Source organism: Daktulosphaira vitifoliae, unplaced genomic scaffold, assembly GCF_025091365.1.
Source record: "Daktulosphaira vitifoliae isolate Bord-2020 unplaced genomic scaffold, ASM2509136v1 Scaffold_2, whole genome shotgun sequence".
In the NCBI taxonomy this organism is placed as follows: domain Eukaryota; kingdom Metazoa; phylum Arthropoda; class Insecta; order Hemiptera; family Phylloxeridae; genus Daktulosphaira; species Daktulosphaira vitifoliae.
The window spans coordinates 13,572,631-13,600,453 of NW_026099573.1; the positions used below are offsets into that span (position 1 = coordinate 13,572,631).

At 25.7% G+C, this 27,823-nt stretch overlaps 3 protein-coding genes across 6 annotated transcripts; 2 read left to right on the plus strand and 1 right to left on the minus strand.

Moving 5' to 3' along the window:
* Positions 1 to 465: 465 nt before the first annotated feature.
* Positions 466 to 9,912, plus strand: LOC126897784 (mitochondrial uncoupling protein Bmcp-like). 4 transcript variants are annotated; one of them, XM_050671650.1, is made up of 8 exons: positions 466 to 642; positions 2,034 to 2,154; positions 3,293 to 3,440; positions 4,474 to 4,759; positions 6,517 to 6,635; positions 7,038 to 7,098; positions 9,366 to 9,452; positions 9,498 to 9,912. In XM_050671650.1, the coding sequence occupies exons 2-8, from the start codon at positions 2,091 to 2,093 to the stop codon at positions 9,639 to 9,641; spliced, it is 909 nt and encodes a 302-aa protein (XP_050527607.1). In that variant the 5' UTR covers positions 466 to 642; positions 2,034 to 2,090; the 3' UTR covers positions 9,642 to 9,912. The 4 variants fall into 4 exon arrangements, with proteins under 4 accessions (XP_050527607.1, XP_050527605.1, XP_050527609.1 ...); XM_050671648.1 differs by lacking the exon at positions 466 to 642 and adding an exon at positions 649 to 844; XM_050671652.1 differs by lacking the exon at positions 466 to 642 and adding an exon at positions 649 to 844 and having other exon boundaries at positions 9,525 to 9,912.
* Positions 9,913 to 10,009: 97 nt separating this feature from the next.
* Positions 10,010 to 12,592, minus strand: LOC126897785 (ER membrane protein complex subunit 5). The gene is made up of 3 exons (XM_050671653.1): positions 12,366 to 12,592; positions 10,973 to 11,025; positions 10,010 to 10,325 (listed from the first exon to the last, which is right to left on the minus strand). Exons 1-3 carry the CDS (start codon positions 12,439 to 12,441, stop codon positions 10,140 to 10,142), a joined length of 315 nt encoding a protein of 104 aa, XP_050527610.1. The 5' UTR covers positions 12,442 to 12,592; the 3' UTR covers positions 10,010 to 10,139.
* Positions 12,593 to 17,624: 5,032 nt separating this feature from the next.
* On the plus strand, positions 17,625 to 20,445 carry LOC126897324 (dehydrogenase/reductase SDR family member 4-like). The gene is made up of 7 exons (XM_050670846.1): positions 17,625 to 18,276; positions 18,334 to 18,517; positions 19,190 to 19,267; positions 19,383 to 19,529; positions 19,591 to 19,725; positions 19,930 to 19,985; positions 20,046 to 20,445. The coding sequence occupies exons 1-7, from the start codon at positions 18,137 to 18,139 to the stop codon at positions 20,158 to 20,160; spliced, it is 855 nt and encodes a 284-aa protein (XP_050526803.1). The 5' UTR covers positions 17,625 to 18,136; the 3' UTR covers positions 20,161 to 20,445.
* Positions 20,446 to 27,823: the final 7,378 nt, after the last annotated feature.

Genomic DNA, 27,823 nt, shown 5'->3' on the forward strand with positions numbered 1-27,823 from the left:
ATTTTTTGAGTAGTTTTGGAAATTAAAAAGCACAATACTAAAAATTATCCTATTTTACCAAAGTATCGATGCATAGATATAGAGCAAGAATTCTAGATTTTAAAAATATAATTTTTTTTTTCAGCGGACAAAAATAACTGTGCATAAGGTTAGTAAGACTCAAAAAATACTCTATTTTATTAAAACAATCATTACTTGGTCAATAAAAATATTTTCATTCGACTTTTTTTTTAAAAATACCTTTGACCTAAACTATTAATAGAAAAAAAATTTTTAATTTGTTAAAAAAGTTGACAATGAAATATCTTTTTTATGTTAAAATAACCGTAATATAACCATATCTAAACTTCAAATGGTTATAAATAACCACCGGATTAACATGTGACCTTGAAATTTTATATATTGTCTAAGCAATATACATGAAATGAGTTTTCATAATTATTTTAATATTGTGAGTACATTTTAAAATGGGACTTATGAGAGTCTAATTTTGTTTACAAGCCACTGTGCGATGGGTTAATTTGGTTTATGATTGGTTTATCAATATTTATTAATATCAATTATCATGAATTATCAATAATGTTAACATAGAATCTGTGATATTACAATCTTATACCGGTCTTAAAATTAAAATTTATTGAAGTAGGTATTGAGAGACAAATAAATGTTATGTATATTGTAGAAGCTTAGAAATTAAAATTATGTCATATAAGACATGCCCAATTTATTTTCACATAAATTAATTGTTTTCATTATATGTAACAATTTGTTGTTAATAACTTCTAGTGAGAAATTAAAAAAAAACGTATTGTATAATATTGTCATGCTATTAAAATGATAATAGGTAAGTTGACAGTAATTAATTTTATCTTTAAAAGAAATATATATAAATATTATTTAATAAGTTTTTATTATGGGTAAAAATATTTACAATGTTACACAATAAGTAAATTATTGAATTTGTACATGACTGCTAGATAATAAGAGGTAGGCTCATATTAGAGTCACATTTACAATGAAGAAAAAAAAAATAGAATACTATATATTTGATTAGCAAATAATTTTCTATTGTGGTAACATGTCTCTGCACTAATGACAAGCATAGCGATGAGTTGGATTTCCAGAACAGGTTTTGATACCTAAATAGAAAATAATTTTATTCTAATGGTTCTTAAGTTTGATGTAGAATCTTAAGTAATAACAAGTAATTATTTCTTAAATTGTAAAGCTTTTGAGGTAAACATATAGTTGATTATTAGTTACAAACTAAGAAACTTATGAGATGAACAATATTTTGGAAAGCCTGGATTGTCTTTATATTTAATTTTTTTGCAGATCCCCATAATGGGATGCCATAAGATTAGATAGGTTAGAGAAATTACTTGTATAATATAAGTTTGTTTGACCACCTGCAAATGCAGGTGGTTTTTAAGTTTTTAAACAGATTTCAAGTAAACATTTAGTCAAATAAAAAACCTAGATAGTAAATTAAATTTTTGTATGAGATAACTATATTATTAAAAAACAAACTTGATGGGCAATTTCATTGTCTTGGGGGACATCAACACATATATAATAAGTATTAAAGTGAATAGTTCCAAAGTTTGAATTTATGGCTTTTAAGTAAATGCTTTAATTTGTTAGTGAAATAGACTTTCCACAAAAGAAAAAACCTTGTTGTATTAGCAGAATAATGAGTTTTACCAAGTATTTTTTGGACTGTGTTTTTTAGCTATTAATTCTTTTATTTATTTTACTTTTTGCAGTGAAAACTTTAGTTATTAATGAAACCATGCTAGTTTCATTTTCTTGTATGGTTTATAAAGTTATTATAGTTTTAAACTCCTGCACAAAACTAAAAAAGAATTGGTTTTGGTATGATGTATTTTTTTAAATTAATGTCTTACCTATTACAGTTATAATATTTATTATATGACGTACTATCTTTTAAGTTTCATAAAATTAAAAAAATTTATTATTATAAGATTTAATGTTTCAATCAATTTAATTTTAATTTCTGCTTTTAATTTTAGGAGATTTAAAATCAAATTCAATATTAAAAATTTTGATTCATAAAAATTAATAGTGTGATGGAAAGTAGAGATTGGCCTTTATTCATATATGGTGGTGTGGCATCCTGTATTGCTGAATTTAGTAAGTTGATTTTTAACTTAATAGCCACCATGAATGGTTACAATAATACAATAATTTAACACTGAATTTGGAATGAATGCATTCATTTTTTAATGAAATTAAAATTTATAAGTACATTCAATTTTTATAAGAATGCAATACAAAAATAATGTGAAATGCATTTATTAATGTTATAAAAAATGAACTTACAATTTTAATAAAAATATAATATATTATTATTACTCTACAAAACAATGCTTTCTAATTTTGCTATGTGATTTTTATCATATATTTTCCCATTAATTTCAATGCTGTAATCAAAAACTATACATTTTGCACCAGTATAGAAATAGTAATTTACATAATATTACTATTTTACTGATTTTATGATAAAATTGATAATTTATAAACAAATACTAATTTTTAATGGATTAAATTTCAGTACATTTTGTGGATAGATTTTTCTAGTCATTTATGACAGTATATTCATTTGTTTATTTTTGTTATTTAATTGTATTTTGTTAAGACAAAAAATAAATAAAGGTTTCAAATGGTCTATGACAAGTCTTTTAGTATTTAAACTTTATTATTTATTATGAACATGAGACTGTTTGATTTATTTAATTTTTATATTTTATTCAGTGATTATGATAAGTCTTACTTTATGTAAACTTTTAATTAACTAAGTGTAACATCTTGCTATATTATAATATTTAATATTTATTGTAATTCAAAATAGACTTCTTAATTATTTAGTTTTCATAACAAATATTTATGATTATACATTAATAATAATAATTTTTAATTTTGTTTTATTTATTAATTTTTATTAGCAACATAAGAGATACTAAGAATAATCTACTCACAATATTGGACTGAAGTTACTTTTTGATTACCTTTTTTTTTCTTATAATTAAAAACTTTGGAGTTGTGTCCATTTTAAGAATATAATAATAGTGGGTAAAATTTAATGAGAAAATAGGGTCCCTTTTATCATTAATTATAAACTGTCAAGTTAAATAATTTTTTTAAAGAACTTGAATAAGAATGCATTAGTTTTTTCAAGTAAATATTCCAAACGCTAATTTAACAGTACTATTGTCTCAACATAGTTTTATTTAATCATTCAGTAAAAATTACATGTATAATTATTATATAGGCACATTTCCAATTGACACGACTAAAACAAGACTCCAGGTTCAAGGACAATTACTTGATGGTAAAAATACTAAAATTAAGTACCTTGGTATGGTAGACGCTTTCAGCCAGATTTATAAACAAGAAGGATTTTTTTCATTATATTCTGGGTATTTAATTAAAATGCAATTGTTATTCTATAGTCTATACTAATAAAAGATTTAAATAATGTAATAAATATTAATTTATTTTTGTAAATATTTAGTAAGAATTGTTTTTAAGACTAGGATACTAAACAAATTTCTGGGCTTAGGGTACAATTTAAAAATATATTATAACATAGAAATGCTGAAAATAAACTGATCATGTCAAAGAAGAATGTAAATTAAGCTCTTTATGATCATTTTATACAATGGGTAGTTAGAAATTACAATGACATGATATTGATTTTTTTTATTCAAAGCTGAGTTATTTGTTGTGTATTGCTGATTAAAAATTCTATTCTTAAACATATGAGGTGTGGTCAGAAAAGAATAGGAATATTCGTTTTATTGAAAATTATTATCTATATTTATGTTGTTGGTTTCAAAACCAATCGATATTCCAACATATCAGTGACTTCTCTGAATGATATTTGGCGATAATTCATATTTCCATTTCTTTCACTTTTTCCACGTTTTCATCAGTTGTTGATGTGCTGGGGTGTTTGTCATTTGCAATGTCTTCATAGCCATCTTGGAAACCCTTATAGCACTGTTAAACTCATGTTTTACTCAGGGCAGACTCACCATAGGTCTTTGTTAACATTTCACACATTTTTTAACACTTTATTTCATTTTTTGCGCAAAATTCGATACAAATCCTTTGATCCATTTTTTTTACCAAACAAAAATCGCCAAGCTCATAAAATACATCTAACCTTAGCAGCTACCACTGACAAAGTAAAAAATGAAATTTAAAAATTCCCCTTATTTTCTGAACACACCTCGTATATTATTAATTACTACAGATTTTTTAAGAATAATCAATTTAAACTTAATCACTAGTTAAAATAGGTGACTTTACAAGAAAACATCTCTTTTTGTAGTTTAATTATTTAGTAAATTTAAAGAAAAAATTTCAATATTCTTAAGATATATTGTAGAATTATCTCAAATTATTCCATGTAAAAAATGTTTAAAAGAAATTATTTTTTTCAATTAGAATAAGCCCTGCATTAATTCGACAATCAACTTATGGTACAATTAAGTTTGGTACTTATTATACACTAAAACAAGCAACTAATGAATATTTTGGTGTTACTGAAGATGTAGCGGTAAATTTTGGTTGTGCTGTTTCTGCTGGTATAATTTCAGCTTCCATAGCAAATCCTACTGATGTCCTTAAAGTTAGATTACAAGCTTTGGGTGAAACACAGAAACCAAAATGCAACATCCTAAAGTGTTTTCGTGATATTTATGTTCAAGAAGGAATAAGAGGTTTATGGAAGGTATAAAATACAATATAGAACTTTTTCTTAGGATTTTAAGGTATTGAATTTTATTATTAGATTTAATAAGAGAATAGTAGAAATTAGAGAATTTGAGAGCCCAGGTAAATTGCATAGAAAAAAAAACACTGAAATCATAAATAAGTAAATTTTTATTAATTAAGTTGTTATTTTTTTTTAACTATGTTAAAATATTCTAAAAAGTATTTCATTTTTCATTCATTACATTTATATTATGTTTATTTTTTGTTTATCCATATGCCCTAANTTTATATTATGTTTATCCATATGCCCTAATAAACAATTTTAAAATGGATGATTAACTAGTTATTAGTCAGATGCAAATACCAAGATGACTGTAGAAACATTAGCTCTTGAAATTATTATTTTACCATTATTTGATTAGTTGATGAAAATGAAAGGTTCACTTCTAAAAAAATAAGTCATATGCTACCTAAAACATTAAAATGACTTTTCCTAAGATTTTCTTCTGAATCACATTTGATTCTAGTATGAAACTGTTTTGTCATGAATCATATGATATCAATAATTTTGAAATATATCGTTGTATTTTTTCTATAATATTGTACATTTCTTCTTCTTCTTCGCCTTAATCCCAACTACTTTGGGTTGGCCACCCTTATCCTAAACTTCCACTTGACATGATCTCCCACATCATCTACGCTCACATCAGCTGTCCTCAAAAATCGCATTCAATAGCATCTCTCCATCTCTTTTTTGGTCTTCCTCTACCTCTTTTTCTTTCAACATTCATTTCTATAACTGTTCTTACAGCTTCTGTCCTCATAACATGACCAAACCATCTAAGTTTATTTTCTCTCATCTTATCAACGATTGACGCTACAGTACAGTAGTGCTGCACATATGCTACACCTTTACTTCCTCTTATATGTCGATTCGTTATTCTATCTTCTCTAGTCACTACACTCATTCTATGCTCTACTTTCTTATCAACCGCCCAACACTCTGAACCATACATCATAGCTGGTCTCACTACAGTCTTGTAGAATTTACCTTTCAGCCTTATTGGAATTCTTTTATCGCATAAGACACCAGACGCTTCTCTCTACTTTAATCAACTGCACTTAATCCTGTGTCTTACATCCTCGTCAATATCACAGCTCTTTTTTGTACAACTGATCCTAAATACTTAAGACTCTCCACCTCTTCAATAACGTCCTCGCCTATTGTCACTGACCTCCTCATTTCAAATACCATACAAAGCTTTTTCTTTTTTTCCCCTAAACTTTTCTATTAGTTGTCTCACACAAAATAATGCCTCCATTGTTGAATTACCAGGCATAAATCCAAACTGGTTTTTAGATACCGATGTCTCATTTCTTATTCTTTTATCTATTACTTTTTCCCAAATTTTCATACTATGACTCATAAGCTTTATGCCTCTATAATTTCCACACTCCTGTATGTTATCTTTACCTTTAAATATCGGCACCACAATACTTTTCCTGCATTCATTTGGGATTTTTCCATCTAATAAGATTTTATTTAAAAGTTCCTTCAACCACCTTATGCCAACACCGCCTAATATTGTACATTTGTTAATTGAAATTAATAAAAATTAGTTACCATTAATTTTACTTCTTTTTTTACTATTTAAAAATCAATCTTATAGAATTAAAAAATTTTTTAATAAGTACAATATTTTATGCAAAGAATTATAAAAATTATGAAGCAAAATTCCTTTCTAGTTGTTAGTAAAGCTTTTTTATTTTTAGGGAGTTGCTCCTACATCGCAAAGAGCAGCCATAATAGCAGCAGTAGAATTACCAGTTTATGATTATTGTAAGCACAAAATGATGGCATTATTTGGGAACAATATTTTTAATCACTTTGTGTAAGTAAAGTTTGATTTGTACTTTTTGTCCATTATTTGTTTAAAAACTATAAGAATCAAATGAATAAAAATTTATCAAATGTGTTAAAACAGATATATATTAAACAAATTAAAAAATTATATTTTTAACAGATTAATAACTGTAAAAGAAACGGTTATACGGAATAATTATTCTTACTATTTTATTACTATAAATTAATTAAACATAATAGTTATAAAAATATGATTTTTGCAGTATGCTATTTTAATTTAAAATTATTTGTGCTTAGAAAGAATACAATGCTTAGTAAATTTAGATACTTATCAAATATTTTAAGTAGGCAACAAATAATATTGATATAAACTATAATAATTATAGGCTTATTTAGTAGACTCTCTAATAAAACAGCATTTTTATTTTAGATCTAGTCTGATTGCAAGTTTTGGAAGTGCAATAGCTTCAAATCCTATTGATGTTATTAGGGTAAATATAACATACATTAATAAAATTTTTAATTTAGGTAAATTTAATGAATAAAATATAAATTTGTTTAAAAAAACGTTGTTCATCTTAAAGAATCAAACTCATCATTCATACAAAAAAACATTCAGTTTTTAAATGTTTTTATTCAAATAAATAACAAGGGTTTCTTTAAAATCCCACAAAAATGCCAGACATGTTCATGATGCTAAAGTGCAATTTTATTCATGCTACAGCCAAAGAATATTATGCAAAAAAAAAAATTAGAAGTACTAAATAAAATTTTTATCCGTTTGTTATTTGTCTTAAAATCTCTAAAATAAAAACGAATATTAAATTAGTTATTCTTTAATAAATAAAAATTTTAAAGTTTAAGTATTTATATGGCTTACATATACTGTGGGTGTGGCGAATGCAAGACACCTAGCTTCACTGGCAGATAGTCTCAGGCAGATAATTCCAGTTATCTGACTAAGCCCCGGAATAAGGAGCAAACTCTAAAAACCAAGGACTGAAAGGGCAAATGAGTAGTAAGAGAAGGGCAAAAATCAATTATCGACCATGAGGATACAGAAGGCAACAGGATAACCACTGCATTAAAGATCTTTATGATATTCCTAAACAAAAAGTTGTTACTAATTCTCGCCAATAAATTTCTGTGTATAGGCATACGTAAAAGATATGTTAAAACATTTGTCAGGAACGTACTTTCATGTGGCTGTGAAACATGGACAATTAACAAAAAAGACAGAAGCAAACTAGAAGCATTAGTTATGGATATGAAGAAAAATGACAAAGACAAGATGGATAGACAAGAAAAAAAAATGAGCATAAACTAGAAGTACGAGAAGAAAGACATCTAATGAAGGTGATTGAATTAAGAAAAATAAAGTTAATCAGAAGGAACTTGGAAGAAACCAATAGGACACCCAAGATAACAATATTTTGAAAATATCCTGGAACTCATGAACTGTGTGCCTTTTGTTTCACTGAAGAATTTAGCGCCCAACAGAGAAGACTAGCTTTTCAACAAGGCATTGCCTTTAAAAGATGATGATTTTTATAAAATATTTTTTAAAAACAGATTTAAAATGTTAGAATGTTTTGTTGTTAACTAATTACAACAAAAATAAAACTTAAAAATTATCATTAAATAATTCTTCAAGTCTTATAGTATTTAAGTAATATCAATTAAAGTTACGATTATGGACGCAACTAGAATAAAATTTAGAGAGTCCTAAATTAATTTTTACACTTTCATTAAACAATATTTTTAAATAACTATATAAAAAAAATTTTTAAACTTGTTTTGGAAGTGGGTTAATGTTTGGAAGAATTGAGAATATTGTGAAATGATTGAGAAAGAAATATTGGGGGGGCTTGAACTTCCTAACCTCACACAGTTACACCAATAAAGAAAAGTTTGTATCCAATTTATTCATAATTCTATCTATAACATTAAGAATAATATTAAAAATTGGCGACATATTTTATACTTTTATAATCTATATTTTAAACATTTCTTGAAAATATTTATCAAATTGAACCTTGATATAAATATGGTTATAAAGTTTTGGAGCTGTGAGAGACAACAGAAATTTAACTTTGTATATAATGATTTATTATTAAATATAATATTAGTAGATAGTATTTAAATACTTTCACTTAGAAGTTACTTTACTTTGTTAAATAATGTAATAAAATAAATTATTTTTTTATTTTTATGAAATTTTCAAATAGCCATTTTTTATAAAAAAATTTTAATAGGTTAATAACTTTAGAACTAATAGTTATTAAGTTACAATCATTTTAATGCATAGCGTAGTTATGTAGCGTTGGTGAGTACAACTCTTAATGGTGTATACTTTTAACTCTTACCGTACTGCATACCAATTCCATGTATTAAAATGCTAATAGGTTAATAATTACTTATCTAGCTTAATGTAATTATAGACCCTTCATCATTTTTTGTAAGAAAAGAACTTAAAAGTGGCTATTTTAAACTTTAAATAAATTAAATTAAATCTTTATCTTATTTATTATTAAAAATATTAAATAACAAATGTTTTACACAGTCCAAGTAAGAAAAATTAATAGAAATAATATATTTTTTGGATCAAGTCATTAAATATGTCAAAATCTGCTAGGACACTGTAATTAAACACATAAATAAAAAAATTGTGATATCTCAATATACAATACTAAATTTATTTATTCTATGAAATATTAGTATTTTAAGGATTATTGATATAAATGTATTTTCGTTTTAGACTAGATTAATGAATCAAAAACATTTCAAAAGCAAAAGGAGTAATTCACACTATTTGTATAAAGGAAGTATTGATTGTCTATTAAAGGTAATCTTTTTTTTTTCCTTGAATTTGATTAGTTGTTCAATTTAGTTTTTTTTTTCATATATTTACTTACAGACAGTTAAATCAGAAGGAATATTTGCTCTATACAAAGGCTTTGTACCAACATTTGTAAGAATGGGTCCATGGAATATAATTTTTTTTGTAATTTATGAAAGATTAAAAGCAATTTAGAGTGAATTTAATTTGAATTTTCTGGAAATTGCATACATAGTAGTATGAATAGTGTTACTAGTATTGTAGAGAATTTTTCTGATTCCCCAATCAATTTTAAATAATTTCTTATAGTTTTTTAATTTAACTTTTTGTAAGATATTTGTTATCCTACATTTTGTTAAACTTTAAACTTGTATAAGCTATTTTAATAAATTAAGTTTTTATTGTTCTTTTATTTCTAGTATTTTTTTTTTTTTAACAGCATTGTAAAAATAACTTAAATATTAGACTAATTACCGAATCTTTATTGTTTTTAGTTATGTAAATATATATAGTAGATAGAATTTGATATTTCATAGAAATTGTTTAAATTAAAAAAAAAAATCTTTTATACAATAAACTTATTTATATTTTATAAATTTAATGTTATATTGAAAAATTAATGACATCATTAATAAGATCAATTTTTCTTAACTTGTACATTACAAAATTACACACATATTTTGTTTTTTTTTATCAATGGTTCTCTGAGAATAGAGATTTACCTCTATGATTAAAAATATAAAAAGATGGCACATTATGTAGTGTTTCCCAAGTTTTACTTTCTAATTCTTCAATTGCACGTACTTCTTTGAAATCACCAGCCAAATTTAAAACTCCAAACATTGATACAAAAAAGCTAATGACACCTTGAACAAAAATCTAAACCAAAAATAAAAATTTCAATAATATTAACTAATTACAAAATAAATAATAAAAAATTATATTTTATTACTGTCAATTTTCACGTAATTTTATTTTTTTTCATTAATATTTAGCTTAAAAAAAAAAAAAAATGATTGGCACTTAACATTTAATAATATAAACTTTTTATTAATTTATTAAAATTTAACACTTATTTGTAGAGTCAAATATGAAAAAAAAAGAAAAAGCATATTATTTTTCATAAATAATTTATGATCTCAAATCTTCAATTCTGTATATCTTTAATAACCAAATAAATTTATTTTTAGATAAAATATTAGTTTCTTAAATAATTATATTGTAAGGTGTAATTAAATGACAAAGTAAATTATTTAATCTAAACAGGCTGTGAATATATAATAATATATTTTTATTGACTTTTTTTAAGTAATAAATTTTATTTTCACTTGAAAATATTTATATAGACACATAGAATGACTAAGATTTTTACTTTTTAATTATGAAATAACAGCTAAGAAGGCAGTCTAAAAAGTAAGATTAAAAATGTATTGTATGTAAATATGATACACCCAAATTAAATCTATAAAAAAATCTAAATTTAAACTTATTAAAACTATTAAATAATATTAATATAATTAAATTACATCTATTGGTAAACCATCAAATTCTTGCTCAGTAATCCTTAAATAGGCTCGATCTAAAAAATAAAACAAAATTTTAATTTGTTATAATTTTCATGCATCAAAAGTATTGAATTATTTAGGTAAAATGAATACTATCTTGTAAAAAAACCATAGTATGAAAGAAAAGTTTAAAAAGTAATTACAAAATAAAATTTTTATAACCCATGTGAACTGCATTCAATACCTAATCATATCCTTTGAAATTAATAGTATTCAAAAGTTATGTTTGTCAAAATATAATTATGTCTATTTACCCTTTCATTATTTATAAATATATTATATATTTTACAAGAAAAATACATGAAAATAAAAAATATATATAATTTATTTATATAGCAGATTGAATAGATTAAATTGACTCCTATAACTTTTGATAAAATTATTATTTTGTTGTTATTTTATTTTTAACAATTTTGTATTCTTAGACTAAGTGAAAAGCATATTTATATTTTTCCAAAATATTGATTTTTTAGAGCTTTTCTAACAAAAAAAGTTGATAGGTCAATGATAATGTTAAAACAAATACTTATAAAGTTACAAGCATTTTAATACATAGAGTGAGTATTAAACTCAAACAAAGTATATGTGTACAGCAACACAAATTGTTACCCACCGCACTATTACCCACTGGATATAGAATGCTAGTAATTTCATAAGTATTAATCACAAAGTTGTTATTGACCCATTCAATTTTTTTTAAGAAAGCTCTAAAAAATGGCTATTTTTAAATTAAAAAAAAAAAATAATTTTTATTTATTAAATATTTAAATAAAACATGATTTTAACAGTCTAAGAATACAAAATTGTAAAAAATATTTACAATAAATGATAATTGTATTAAATGTCATAAGAGTTTACAGTTAGACTTGTTTCATTCTATGTATTGTATACATATTTTTAAAATTTTTAAATATTCAACAATTATATCGCATAGAAATAAAAACTTTTTATTTATATTACAAGTTTTCAAGCTCAATTATTGTAATAAAAATAAATAGTTTAATTACTAGTTGATAATTTTTTGCATGATGATAACAATCATATATTTAACTATAAATCACATCTACTACAAAGGTATAATAATATAGATAATCTAGCATACAAAATAATGCACTTTCAAGACTTTTTATTACCCTAAGAGTAATTTTAAAATATTATAAAAGCTAAATACTTATAAGGAAGTATTTAATTACATATTTTTTTATTCTATACCTTAACTTATTTTTATGTAATGTCACACACCTCTTAGAAGGTAATGAGACCATTGAATATATATAACTCTAACCTCTATTTCAAATTGATTTCAATGGATTTTATAATTCATAAATAATTTATGTTTATTTAAAATACTTACGTTGCGCTGCAGAATATGCAGCATGCAGCAGTGACAAAATACCTAATATGAAAACTTGATTATATATATTAAACATGATTTTTTAAATTAAATTTATATTGAACTAAAAGAATTATGAAAATAAATTAAAAGTGCAAAACAAAAATTGAATGATTTATAATGTAGAATGAAAGAAATTCTAGATTATTTAAATGAATAAATAAGATAACAAAATTTACACATCGTATAAATATATAGCAAATATAATCATACTTGTAGCACTATCAGTCTTATTGACTGAGTGGTATTACCCCAAAGGTAGTAATTCTATCTGGAGTTTGCAAAAAAACGGAGTAATGATGAAATGTGGTATTTTTATAATAAATGGAGACTACATTTTAATTGTCTAATATTCATTATTATAATAAATATTTACCGTTTTATATTTAAATCTATTAAACCAATTTACCTTAGCAAAAAACAAGTGATAAAATATATCCGTTAAATGATAAAGTATGTACTGGTGGGCTAAAAATCTGTTATCTTGCATAGTCGAATATTAATTTAATTTTTGGAATAATTAAATTAAGGGGACGGGTAAAACAACACACAGAGAATAAGTGCATTGTATACCTGTCCTAACTTGTTAAAAATTAATCCGTATATCATAAACGATTGCAATTGTAGTGCAACTATTTTATATATTTATAATTATTTTCTTTAATTTATAATGGATTTAAATAAAAAACGAGCACACTATTATTAATTCTGATGAAATAAATAAATATAATAATAAAATAATTCGGAAAACAAAGTTTATATAATAGATACACTATTTATGTATTTAGTTTCTAAAATTGAAATATTTCATTCTATTGTATACGAGTTATTAAGAGAGGATAGTCGTATCGTTCTCTCCAAAACAATAATATTTATACGAAGAAGATACAATATTGTTTTTTGGTTTTAGAGTAGTAAAAATCGTTTTACTTTTTGTATACCTTCCTATTGCAAACCTCAATTACACTACTCAATGTGTTAATTTTATATATACTTTGTAGAGTTATAAACTTGTAAATTTGAACGAGTTCAATTTTAGCTTCGATGCGAAGCTAAGAAGGTATTAATTGAAGTGATGAGTCGGTGGTACTCATGTAATCGATGTAAAAATGTAACGAGTAGGACCGATTACACTTGGTCGTTACACTATCGTTCCGTCGGTACAAAATACAGTTGATCCCCAAATGATGAAATTAGTGACCCGAGTACTTGATTAGTTCTTGCTTGTTCGGGATTGTGTAACTACGTCCTACAGTCAGGCACGTAGACAAGGGTGGGCCTGGCCCCCCTTAAATTTAATGTGGCCCAGAGCCGGCCCCCCCAAATTTAAAATTCAATTATTTTTACGAATTATCAAAAACGTGCTAGGCCTTATATACATTGAAATTATTATTCATTTGTGATTACTATTGAGTAATACAGTTATTATTATGGCTGTATTTTCATTTTTATATTCATAGAAAACGTTATTTGAAAAAGATAACGTTCTAGACGTAATAATAAATGGAATAGCAATTACTCCAAACGTGGTTGTAGGTAAATTTTTTTTAACTCTGGTCTAACAAATGATAACAAACTACCAAGTATCTGCATTGATTAGAATCTAGTTGATTACAAAATTCGATAGAGTATACTCTATAAAAATTTTTTGATAAATCTTATCTATAATTTGTTTCTTTTTTTATAATTTAGTAGTTACAATAGGTAATTTATTTGTTTTTGTTAATTTGTTATTTGCGTGCTCTAAATAATAGTAATTAAAATATGACTAAAAAAAGGCAGGAATTGTTTTTAATTTTAAATAAAATAAAATAAAATTTTACATTGTTTATAATTTATATTTATTTTAAAATTTTTTATAACTTAATTGTTATTAGTATTTAGGAATAAATTATTTTTTCTTAATAGCTTAAAAGTTGAAAAATTAAATCAGCTTATGTTCATATCATTATTTTATTAGCTTCGATGCAAAGCTGAGAAGGTATTATTTTTACTATGGTGTGTTTTTTTTTGTGTCTGTTACCACTTTTTCTCAGCTCTCACTGAACCCATTTCTTTCAGTAATACGTCAAAAGATCACAAATCGTATCTAGTCGAAGACATTACCCTCAAAAATTGCCATAACTTTTTTATAAAGATGTATGATATCGTTACTTTTCATTTGATATATTTTTTTTATAAATCTGACCCTTTACCTGCCCACGGGGGGGATTTAAAATGACAACTTTTTCACAAAAAATTAACTTTTTTCACTTAAATTTTTAAAATGTTCCGGAAAGTCTGACACTTTTATCTATATCTTAAATTAAAGCTAACGTAATGTACTATTTTATTTAAAAAAATTTCGGAGTTAATTTTGTCTTCACGGTGAAAATGGCTACCGAATGATATTTTTGTGTAAAAATTCTCGATTTTGTATTTTACATTTTTAACTTTATAATGCTATAACTTTTTGAAAAATGTATGGATCAGCACAATTTTTTTATGAGAAATAATATTTTTTAATAATCTCTTTTTCATTCGACATACTTTATCTTAATCAGGATATTAATAAGGAAATAGCAGATCATGTAACTTTTGGAATAATCCACCAATTTTCGAAAAATAAACACAAATTTTGAACTTGTAAGATTCATAGAATGGGATACTGTCTAAGAAGGAGTGGAGGGACCCCCCCACAATCTTTTCATGGTAAACAAATTATGGAAAATGATACAAAGGCCCAAAATTGTTGGCCCCTCCAATAAACATTTTCTGGCTACGTGCCTGCCTGCAGTAACTGTCTATTTAGTAAACCTTTGACTCTTCTACTGTGATAGAAAACTAATATTATCTCTTGGTTTTTTAATAATTAAAAAAAAAAACTATTACTAGACCATCAATTCTAAAACTGCTAATGGTATCCATGCACATTTTTAAATTAGTGATAGGCATAATCGAATTATTAGTAATCCAGAGAATCTCTTGAAATTCTACTCGAAATTAATATCGTTTATTCTTTTGATAATAGTAATCGATTATTCTTAATGATTTCGAGTATGTTTCGATTACATTAAATACATTTATAACTTATAACCAAATTATTCAATTAATTATATGTAAAGAAATATGCATAAGATGTTTTAATAATACTACGTACTAATGTATAATGTATATATACTATTATTGAAATTTAAAAAATACTAATTCAATTACAAAATTATGATTATTTTACTTATAATCTAAATATCTTGATTATGCCCATCACTAGTTAAAATGTGATTATTCATATTAAAAAATAGTCTTTGGTTTTCTTTTTTATAAGCTAAGCCCCTTTTATGGTCTCTGTTAATAGAGTGTAAAAGATACAACATGTATAAATCAGACCTGAATTTAGACTTTTGACAGCCCTGGCCAATTTTTTTGGGTACACCATTGAGAAAAAAAACTCGTCAATTTTTAACGCTGGTATGAGCACGAGGCCCTTTTGGCAAGGTGCTAATAGTTAACCATTTATATAATACTAAAAATGAAAAAAAAAAATGAAGTACAGTATTTTTGTTGTATTTTTTAATAGAGATCTTTTTTTATTAGTATTGTTTGATAGTATGAATTATTGAACTCTCTGTCATAAGTAAAATGTTTCAGTGTGTTTAAAAAAAAAATGGTATAATGATTTTGCCCCTTCTAAGTACTTTGATTTATGATAGGATTTTCAAAAAAGGATGTTGATAGTTATAAATTATTTTATTTATTATCTCTAGAAATTTTATTTTGATCCAAACATTATTCAAATAGGTAGTAGATCGATTTATTATAATCAAGAAAAATTAAATTTTGTATAGTACATTAAATAATCTATAATTTAATTTTGTTTTGATTGAGAATGCATATGTTGAGTTACTATGCAAAATACTACAAAATCGGCAAATGTTACCGGAAATTGAATGATTTTAGCTTCGATGCGAAGCTGAGAAGTTATTGGTTTTTCTATGATGTGTTTTTTTTTTTTTTTTTTAAAGTAGCTTCAATAGTAGGTTTTTTAAAAAAACCTTGTAAACTTATTGTATATCGACCTATAGAGATGTGGTAACCGATGACAAACAAGTGGCTCTGGTCCTCGCAGGCTTCCTACTAACAAGTTGACCACAAAGCAGTGGCTACTCATTTAATCTTGTGTTGGACACTTGATACTGTCGGTTGATAACCAACGTACTAAGGTTTGAAAACACTAGACTCATTGATGGAGTACTTGTGATCAGTGCAGCTCAAAAGAGCTTTTTTTAGTGGCTTTATAATCGTGTCACCTTGATAAAACCTTGGGACGGTACAAAAGTCCAATTGGAAGCCTAAAACCCAATCAAGTAAAAATGGATGGTCACTCATATACCAGGGCTGCCAATACAATCTAAGGAGATCATAAAAATTTTGGCAAAACAGAACCCAGTTGGCCCGAAAGGAAAAAGAACTGAAGCGCAGTCAATATTTTGGAATGGGCAGAGCTAGCAGAAAAGGAAGTGAAAAAATAAGCTCCTCAAAAATCTAAGAAGAAAAAGGCTGAAAAATCACTAGTGCCACTCGGAAAAGGAGGCAAGGCACAGTTAAGGAATAAATGGACGCACTTCACTGCTGCCTCGAAAGGGAAGGGAGGAAGTGGGTCACGTAAGGGAAAGGGACCCGAGATACCGCCATCCTCAATAATACACATCACGGTAAAATTAATACCTCTTCAGTTTCGCATCAAAGCTAAAAGAAATTTATAATATTTCCCTGACTAAAAAAGAAAAAAAAATTTATAATTTTAGTATAGTTTTAATGGTAAAAATATCACATTATCCGTGAGTTATCCTAGTTATATAATCGTTTAAACTAAAAATAAACTACATCACAGGACTCCCAGTAATATTTCAATACAAATTGATAGATCACACGAAAGTGAAATTTTTTCCAACTTTAAACTCAAAGTTCGAGGGAGGGCGTGAAATTTACATTAGAACGAGTGACCATCCATTTTGTATGAGTATTTCGTGGGAAATGTCGTGGTGATGTTTATTTTTTATTTAAATAAAATTTGAAGTGGGGGAACCGGAAAAACTCCAATTTTGGTGATAAGAAATTTTAGTTTTTGATTATGCTATTTTTAGGTCCTACTGAATATCACTTTACTACTCGTGACATTGATTATACAACACCTCGAATATACAAAAACAACAGTTGTTATTAGTGACGGTATGAATGACGCGAATCGCAATCGTTTCCTGTAAACATATCGGTTATACCTGATAAAATAGTCAAAACAATAATACAAATACACTATTGAAAAGTAGAGATTCTAGCAAATAACTGAACATAGGAAACGTAACGATGAATTGATAACTGAGAGAGCAATAGTCCTGTAAAAATAAATCTAACATTTTACGACCGCGGTTACCGTAATTCTGAAACAGTTGTCGACCGTGGCATTAAATGTGTTAAAAACATATTTAATTTCTTTTCAAATAATAATTGTAATGCCACCATCAATAGTAATCTGTAATTTTGTTTATCTCCATAATACCACAGACTATATGAAAATTTTCATATAGTCTGTGATAATACTTATTTTTCTTTATCTATTACAAAACTGTATAGTTTTATGAATTAAAACTTGTGATTGTGGAAAATTTTTTTTTTCACAAACTGAAATACTCCATAAATTAAGCAATTATATAATTAAATAGGCATATTTTATACTTTCCTGTAAAAATATATTTATGTATTTTACATCATTAATTAGAAAAACTCCTTACAATAATTTTAAAGTCAAAATATCTAAGTTATTTAGAAAAATGTACTCAAATATACATACACCTTTAGAAGACCAAATAGCTATTATAACTGCATCAACTGAAGGGTAAATATTAAAAGTATAAAATAAATTTAAATCATTTTAATTAATACTGTATTTTAGAATTGGTTTTGCTACTGCAAAACATTTGGTAAAAAATGGAGCTTCTGTAATGATAAGTAGTCGAAAAGAAAGTAATGTAAAAAAAGCTGTTGAAACTCTTCAAAAAGAGTTTGGAAAGACTAAAGTGCATGGCGTTGTCTGTCATGTATCCAAAAAAGAAGATAGGCAAAAACTTATTGATGAAGTAAATATTTATTTTTAAATAGTAAAATGCTATAATGCATGAAAAACTTTCTATAAATCATCTTTTACTTATTTTTTATTGACTTTTGTTAATAATGAGAGATTTGTAGACGAGATTATAGTAAGCAAGAGTTAACAAATAAAGAAATTGATTTAAAAACACCTTTTGTTCATATTTGAATAAATAATAATTTTTCAATTAAGTTGAATTTTCAGTCAACTGAATTTTTCTTGATAAATTTTTTATAATAAATTTTGCATAAAAGATAAATTATTTTTAAATTAAAAATTTTAGATTTCTTTTATAGCTTTATCATCAATATTTTTTATTTAAAATTCATTATTTTTTAATGATATGAATTTTTAAACAATTATTTATTTTCAAAACAATACACATTCTTTGCTTATATTATCTTATTTAATTAATTACATTGAAATCTTCTAAATTCTTACTATCAATAGAGATAGATAAATGATATCAAATGTTGATGAAAATACCTATAACTCAGTAACTTTAAATATTTTAAATATTGTATCTTACTAAAGGTGAAAATATCATTATATATTTTTAGTTATGTCAATTTCTTTAAAGTATTACAATAAAAATTTTTTTTAAGAATTTGACTTCAGTTTGTATTTGATTTATATTAAAATATTAATAATTTTATTTCAGACAGTAAAAAAATTTGGTGGTATTAGTATACTTGTGTCAAATGCTGCAACTAACCCTGTATCTGGCTCAGTATTGGATGTAAGATACATATATAATATTTATGTATAAAAGTTATAGATTTATTAGTATTAAAACTATGTTGTATGATCCATTCTTATGAAATTAACTTAATTAAAATAATTATCTATTTTAGTGTCCAGATGAAATATGGGACAAAATTTTTGATATTAATGTAAAAAGTGCATTTTTATTGACTAAAGAAATTGCTCCTCATATAATATCTAGAGGTGGCGGTTCAATTGTTTATGTAGCTTCAATTTCTGGTATTAATCCTATGCCGGTATTGTCATAAAAATTACATTATATAAATAAGAATTTAAACCATTTTTTTTTTTTAATAGATGCTAGGAGCGTACTCAGTTAGTAAAACAGCTCTTCTTGGTCTAACCAAAGTAGTTGCAGCAGATCTGGCCGTACATAATATACGAGTAAATTGTGTTGCCCCTGGTATCATTAAAACAAAGTTTGCATCAGCTGTAAGAATTTTTACTTAATACTTAATTTATTTTATTATTCTGTTAAAAAATATGGATAATAAATGTTACATAGTATTTGAGATATTTCTAGTAAAATATTATCAGGTCCAATTTAGAATGTCATTATTACATTTCCAAATGCATTTAATTATTCACGTAGTTCTTATTTCCATTAGTATACAGTTTATAAACTTTATATTTTAGCTAACAGACAATGAATCACTAAGTGAATACTTACTCCAAACTATGCATATGAAGCGGTAACTCATCTATCAATAGATGTTTTATGCTATATTTTAAAAATACAATTTAAATTTTAGTTTTGGTCATCCAGATGAAATTGGATCAATAGTATCATTTTTATGTTCTTCATCTGCTTCATATGTAACTGGAGAAGTTATTGTTGCTTCAGGTGGTATGACGTCTAGACTGTAATTTTGGATTTTAAGCATAGAATATATTATAAAAATGTGAAGCGAGTTCAATTTTATTTACTATTTATTCAGTAAGTAATTTTTAAATAATAATATATTGTAGGTGGCTTATAACTTTGTTAAAATCGTAGTCTGATAAACAAAAATTTGTTCTTTAGAAACTAAGATAATAATCATTGAAAAGTGTTATGTTATCAATTATGTTAATTTCTATTGTATAATTAACTTTTAATTTAATTCTTTATTTTTTTACAATTCAATAAAGCAAAATTTATATACCCTTTAATTTTGGCTGTTTATGTACAATCATTTATTAAAATGAACTGAATTTATATTCAGTTGATGATAACTATACAGTTACTTCATAATGTATAATTTTTAGTGACAATTTTATTTGAAATTGTCACCTCCAAACTTTAATTTAAAATCTCTCCAAGACAAGTAATTAAATAGTTAAAGTAAGTCTGTCCTAAAGGAGGATGTTACATCCACTACTTCAATGTAATTAATAATTTTAATCAAAATTTTTTATATAAAAAATTGTTAAAAAAAAAACTTTAAAAAACATTATATAATTAAAAAAAAATATATTGAGTCATTAAAAATCAATTTTTTACTCAGGAAATGTTTTTGGTTGCACTCCCCTTAATCGTTAAAATTCTCCAATTAGTCGTTACTTGTTCAAATTAATTTCTACAGTTGTTTCTCCCCACAAATAAAGTACAAAAAATAATGTTTCACATCACCATTACTGAGTCATATAAATAAGTGTTCAACATTGGCTATACTTTTAACCAGCAGTGTGGTGATTGGTATTCTTTTATATTTATTAATTGTTATAAACGAAAAACATTGAATTAAGCCATAGATTTATAAACTAGTTTACTGGTCTATGAAATAGGGCATACACAAAACAATTATTTTATAAATAAAAAACTTAATTAATTTTAAATTAAACTATGTTACATTATTTCCTATAGAATTATATATTATGTGTAGGGCAAGGTATTGAAGGATTAATTATTCTTCTTTTTATAGAAAATCAGGTAACTGCATTACTTTGTATAAGATTATAGAAGTGTGGTTTTTTTTATGTTTTTAGAGAAACACCAGATAGAACTTCTTAATTTGATGTATATAAAAAGTTCCTTTCTTTTTGTAAGTTTTCTAGTTTCTAAAATTTAGTATCATATTTTTGAGTACTGATCGCTTTGAATAACCCCTTTAACTGATACTATCCAAATTTTATCGAGCTGATATTCATATTTTATATTTAAAAGCCTTTTTTTTTTTTAAGAAGTTATCTTTAAAATAAAAATTTATGACTAAAAAGTGACAGACGATTAGCTAAGTACTGAGAAAGTACTGTAGCTATGATTATTAATAATTAAATTTTTTTTCAGTTTTTTTTTTTATAATTGAAATAAAGGCTGCAGCAACAAAGGGCATTGGCTATGATTACATGTATATCAACTGTATATCACAATAAACTAGCTATTTAAATAATTAGATTAGGTTAACAATAAGAGTGAATAAAAGTTGGTCACTAGCACATAAGTTTTACAGATATTATATTAAGTTAAATAGTTTGGTAGCCTTGAGGAATTTTGTCATCTTTCGTACAGAGTTAAGGTCTTTTTCAGTATTTTAATATTAGATTGATTTAAAAAAAAAATTATTTATATTCGCCCAATTTATTTAATTTGTTTTATGTAATTAGATTAATGATAAAAAAAAATCATTTTCTGTTCCAATAAACATAAGTGATTTGATTTTACGTTTACGCCTTAGTCCAACCTAGTGAATATGTTACGTTACAATAACTGCAATATAATTTTATTTTCATTATATTTAAGTTGTTGTGGAACACTAAAAGTTCTAGTCAATTTGTTTAATTTGACCTGCTTTACAATACTTCTTATAAATATATTATAAGTATACATTATTAAAAAAAAGAAAGTTAACATAATATTGACTTCATTTATGTAAAATAATTTAGTTTTAAATTCATTATATCTACCAGTCTTTGCTTTACTTATCGTATATTTAGCTTCTTTGCACAAGCTTTTATACTCCATCCAATCATCTCTCCTTTTGCTCTTCTGCCATACTTTGAATTGCTTTTTCTTACTTTCTATGATTTTTTGAACGTCCTCATCCCACTACCATGTTTTCTTCTTTCCTGGTATTCTACTCCTACTCTCACCAACAATCTCCTTTGCAGTATTTTTTACACAACTAACAAATGTATCCCATACATCATCTTCCTCAATATTCCACACCGTTCTCTCTTTTACAATCTTTAAAAACTCTTTTTCCCCTTTTAATTTGCACCACCAGATCCTTGATTTTCCTCCTTTGTTATTTCTGTTTTTGTATACTCTCTTCCCACTACACCACAACTCATAACCATCAGTCTATATTGTGTGTAGTTACACTCTCCCTGGAATAACTTTACAATTTTTTCCTTGCTTTAAACTCTCTCTCTATCTTTTACACATAAAATAATCAATATGTGTTTGACTACTCTCATTTTTATAAATTATGTAATGTTCTTCCCATTTTCTAAAATAAATATTAACCATAGCAAGATCATATGATCTTCTTTCAAAACTCATTTCCATAACTGTTCTTATAGCTTCTGATTCCTCTCTCCTCATAACATGACCAAACCATTTAAGTCTATTTAAAATACTGCAAAATCCAGGATTCTTTCTCCAGCCTCATTCTACCCACTGAAATGATATTCTCCAACCTATCACCGTATCCTTGTTACCAAGTATTCTCTACATCACCTCATCCATCTCTTTCCAAAACACTTTGTCTATTTCATTACATCTTACTTGTGATGCATAGAAACTTACTACATTCAACACATTATCTTCGAATATTAATTTTACAACTATAATTCTGTCACTTTTCCTAGCTACTTCTACTACTTTACTTTTCATCTTCTCATCCATTATAATCCCTACACCATTCTTTGTACTAAACTTACCTGAGTGTATTATTTTATAACCCTCACCTATTTCCCTTGCTGTCTCTCTCTTCGACTTAGATTCCTGCACATAACAAATATTAACTTTTCTTCTCTTCAATACTTCTACCAGTCATTGTTCCAACATTCCACGTACCTTTTCTTACTTTTTCCCTTTTACATAAGTCCAAACTAATGTTGAGTGATAATGTCTCTGCACCATTGACACAACAAGTGTTTAGTAGGCCTGTACACATAACTGTATTGAAAAAAACTTAAATTAGAATTTTAATATTTAAAAAATATGAAAAGTTATTGCTCAATAACTGTATTGGGTTATTGCACAAGTTGTCTGGCTGGTGTCAAACATTTTATTCTTTAAGTCTCCTCCATTTCTAACCACTTTATTTCCTCTTACTTATTATCTCTGTGTTCATACGAGATAAGAAAATACGCCTAAGTTCTTTTCAGGATTTCTCATACTTTTTGACAACATTTTACACTGGCTGTTGACCTAACATAATCTCATAAGGGCCCCTAGGACTGGCAGAGGAACTATGAAATTATCTCATCCCTTTCCACAGGAAATTGAATTATTAATTAATAATACTTATAAATCGTTTTATTCTTCAATATTTGTCATAGTCATATTTAAAGTGAACTATGAACCAATGAAAACTATATTCTTCAAATGAAGCCGCCCGTGACCCGTTTGAACCCGAGGTTGTGTGCGTCAAGCATTGCTGCATTACCGACTCAGCCACACCATCCCAAAATATAAATTAATATTTTTAAAACAGAAATTATGTTTGATTGAATTTGTTAGTAAACCGAAGTATTTACAAATAATAGGCAATTTTCTTTTAATAATAACCGGTATTTATCTTAATTTATGTTGGTGTGTATGACTACATTTTTAATATATTAAAGCTTTCGTGGATTTTCATATTGCTTGAAATGTTTACAGGTGTGTCCACGTTTCCAGTATGAGCTGACGTTTCGGACTCATCTTCAGAGTAATAATTTCTGGCTCTATGGTATTTAATATTTTACACTATATCTTTAGGCATAAATTTCCAATGGTCTGACTACCGTGCCTAGTAATGTATATTTAATAGGGTGGTCCTTAAAAGACAAATTTTCAAATGTATGGATTAATATAATTTTTTTTTATAGATGTATAATGTCTTTACCTACCATTTGATATATTTTTTTAATAAATCTGACCCTTTACCTGTGCACATGGGGGGATTCAAAATGACAACATTTTCACAAAAAATTAACTTTTTCAACTTAACTTTTGAAAGTGTTCTGGAAAGTCTGACACTTTGATATATATCTTAAATTAATGATAATGTGATAAACTTTACTATGAAAAAAAAAAAATTCGGACTTTATGGTGAAAATAGCTACTATATGCTTCTTTTGTGTGAAAATTCTCGATTTTATATTTTTAACTTTAGAATGCAATAACTTATTGGAAAATGTTAAATCAATACAATATTTTTATGAGAAATAATATTTATATCCCTCTTTCATTNACTAGTTTAAAATGATTATTTAATGTTTTATAATAAATTTTCAAACGTTCTATACATAATATATAAATGTATTTTTAGTTTTAGCTTCGATGCGAAGCTGAGAAAGTATTGGTTTTACTAAGATGTGTTTTTTTTTATTTTTTTTTTTTGCGTCTGTCACCACTTTTTCTCAGCTCTCACCGAACCGATTTCTTTCAATGATACGTCAAAAGATCACAAATCGTATCTAGTCGAAGACATTACCCTCAAAAATTGAAAAAAATTCCCTCGTTCCCCGTAAATGGGGGAAAACTCCAAAAAAATTACAAATTTAAAAATCGCTAATTTTCGAAATTTTTTCAATCTTTTTTACTAAAAATTGCCGTAACTTTTTCAAAAATGAACATATCAATATAATTTTTTTTTATAGATGTTTGATGTCTTTACCTATCATTTGGTATATTTTTTTTGTAAATTTGACCTTTTATCTACCCACAGTGGGGATTTAAAATGACAAATTGTTCACAAAAAATTAACTTTTGAAAGTGTTCCAGAAATACTGACATTTTTATATACATCTTAAATTAAAGCTAATGTAATATACTTAAATTTGAAAAAAAATTTTGACCTCTGGACTTGTCTTCACGGCGAAAATGGCTACTGAATGCTATTTTTGTGTCAAAATTCTCGATTTTATTTTTTACATTTTTAACTTTTTAATGATATAACTTATTGAAAAGTGTATGGATCAACACAATTTTTTTATGAGATATAATATTTTTTAATAATCCCTTTTTCATTCGACATACTTTATTTTAATCAAAATATTAATAAGGAACTAGCAGATCATGTAGCTTTTGGAATAATACACCAATTTTTTTTAAATTAAACACAATCTAAAGATTTGCATCGAAGCGTTTATTTTTGAAAGTGATTTTAATCACTGTCAGATATCATTATACTTGATCCAACTATACCACGGCACCACTGTACCGCGACCTCCCTGTGTTGGGTTATTTAAAATAACACCATTTTTCTTTAAATATTACACTTAATAATCATAAAACTTGTAATCAGTATATAAATAAGGAAATAGAAGATCATATAGATTTGGAATAATCCACCAATTTTTTAAAATTAAACACTATTACAGATTTGCATCGAAGCGTTTTTTATGATAGTGATTTTAATCACTGTCAGATATCATTATATTTGACCCAACTATGCCACATCTCCACTGTGCCGAGACCCCACTGTATTGGGTTATTTTTATTTTATATTTTTTACTGACAGTCATATTCTTTCTAAATGGAATGAATTCTTATTATAAAATAAAAAGGACTGTCAAAAACTTACCAATAATATATTACTTTGCTCTGAACGTTTTCAGCTTATAAAAATACTAGGTCTTTGTGGAAAACAGTTGTGCAACAATTTCTGTTTGTTGCATTAAAAGTGTAAGAACATTTTATTCTGTTACTTGCAAAATGTAATTACTGTTAACAATTTTTTTATATTTGATAAAATAGTAATTTCCAATATTAATGCAATACATGATAATAATAATTACTCATTTAGTATTTAAAGAACAATTTAGGTTGTGTATGCGAAATATTTTTTGTTCAATTGTCACATTTTTCATTTTCATTATTAGGCCAAATTATTATATTATCCTTAGGTAGTTCTATTAGATGCTGCACATATGATAAAACTAGTGCGAATCTATTTTGCTAAATGAAAAATTTTCATAGTTGAAGATGATAATACCATTGATTTTAATTTTATTTATGAACATTTATATTACAAGAACATGAATACTGCTATTTTGCTAATGAACTTAGAAAAATACACATATAATTTTTTTAGACAAAAAATTCAAAGTAAAACTTGCAACACAGTTACTTAGTCAGTCGGTTGCTAATGCTTTTATATTTCTAAATACTATGTTATACCAATCAGAGTAGAATGTTGTGTAATGAGTTATTTTTCCAAACAAATTTATATTGCTGGAATTTGTAGTTAATAAACTAAGTTCAATAATTAAGTGTCCTTGTATTTCTGTACTTTTCTTCTAATAAAGAAGACTTTACATTCTATTATTAGTTGAAAAAATAGGAATGGTATCAAGGTGGTTTATGTTACCCAAGTCTTGACTATAAAAATAAAGCTGTCAATATGTTATATGTGAAATAATTATGATATAAGGAAAAAACTATGCAAGTATGAACTTATAGTGGAATTACATATTGATTACATTATTTTTATCACTATGAAACATTAAATAATAATAATACAAATTGATTGCATTCACAATCCATTAATGTGTGAATGAATATATAATATTAACCAATTATTAAGATTTAAATTATGTATTAATGAATTATAATTAATTGAATTTTTACACACTACTAATCATTTACACTATTGCAAAATTGTTATATTAATGTAATTTGCAACCATATATTCGTAGAATTTTATACAAAATTTACTCAATAAATTGATTCTAATTAAATGAATATTAATAATAAATATGCATTATTTCTATCAACCATATGAATAAATGTTATTTATTTAATATTTGCTTTTAATAAAAATAATGTTGTATTTTAAAATATAATATAAAATAATTATAATAAAAATAATATAACATTTTTTTAAAACTAACTAGCGCCCTCTAACGGTGTATATTCTAATTATATCTGATTAGAAATTGCTATATAGGAATTGCTAACTTCACAGTCGTGTATTTTTCATTATCAATCAAAACTAATATCAGTTAATATGTTCTTTCTGGACAGCTATCTAGCGGTGAACACTAACATCAAAATTACTCAGAAGTGGGTTGAATGACCGCTGATTTTTCTTCACAAAATCGGCCTAACGTCGCCTCTANTACTAGATATACTAGATACTAGATATACTAGATACTAGATATACTAGACACTAGATATACTAGATACTAGATATACTAGTCTCGCTCTATATACTATTTTCGTAAGCCCCTTAAAATAAGCTCCACCTGGAAGAAATATTGCGTTTTTTCTCCTTTAAAATTCCCCTTTCTCTTTTCTCTCCGCTTCTTCGGTACCGTTCGACGACGCTTACGATCCCGCGTCTTTTCCTAACTTCGTTCGAATTTTTCGCCTTCTCCGTTTTCTTAAATTCGC

Excerpts from the sequence above, each read along its gene's own strand:
- LOC126897784 (XM_050671650.1), top strand. The coding sequence starts at position 2,091 with ATGGAAAGTAGAGATTGGCCTTTATTCATATATGGTGGTGTGGCATCC. Across the intron at positions 4,760-6,516 it reads GAATAAGAGGTTTATGGAAG|GGAGTTGCTCCTACATCGCA; the intron begins GTATAAAATACA and ends TTTTATTTTTAG. Across the intron at positions 7,099-9,365 it reads ATCCTATTGATGTTATTAGG|ACTAGATTAATGAATCAAAA; the intron begins GTAAATATAACA and ends TTTTCGTTTTAG.
- LOC126897785 (XM_050671653.1), bottom strand. The coding sequence starts at position 12,441 with ATGTTTAATATATATAATCAAGTTTTCATATTAGGTATTTTGTCACTG. Across the intron at positions 11,026-12,365 it reads TGCATATTCTGCAGCGCAAC|ATCGAGCCTATTTAAGGATT; the intron begins GTAAGTATTTTA and ends TTTATTTTTTAG. Across the intron at positions 10,326-10,972 it reads TTGATGGTTTACCAATAGAT|ATTTTTGTTCAAGGTGTCAT; the intron begins GTAATTTAATTA and ends TTTTTGGTTTAG.
- LOC126897324 (XM_050670846.1), top strand. The coding sequence starts at position 18,137 with ATGTATTTTACATCATTAATTAGAAAAACTCCTTACAATAATTTTAAA. Across the intron at positions 18,277-18,333 it reads ATAACTGCATCAACTGAAGG|AATTGGTTTTGCTACTGCAA; the intron begins GTAAATATTAAA and ends ACTGTATTTTAG. Across the intron at positions 19,726-19,929 it reads AAACAAAGTTTGCATCAGCT|CTAACAGACAATGAATCACT; the intron begins GTAAGAATTTTT and ends TTTATATTTTAG.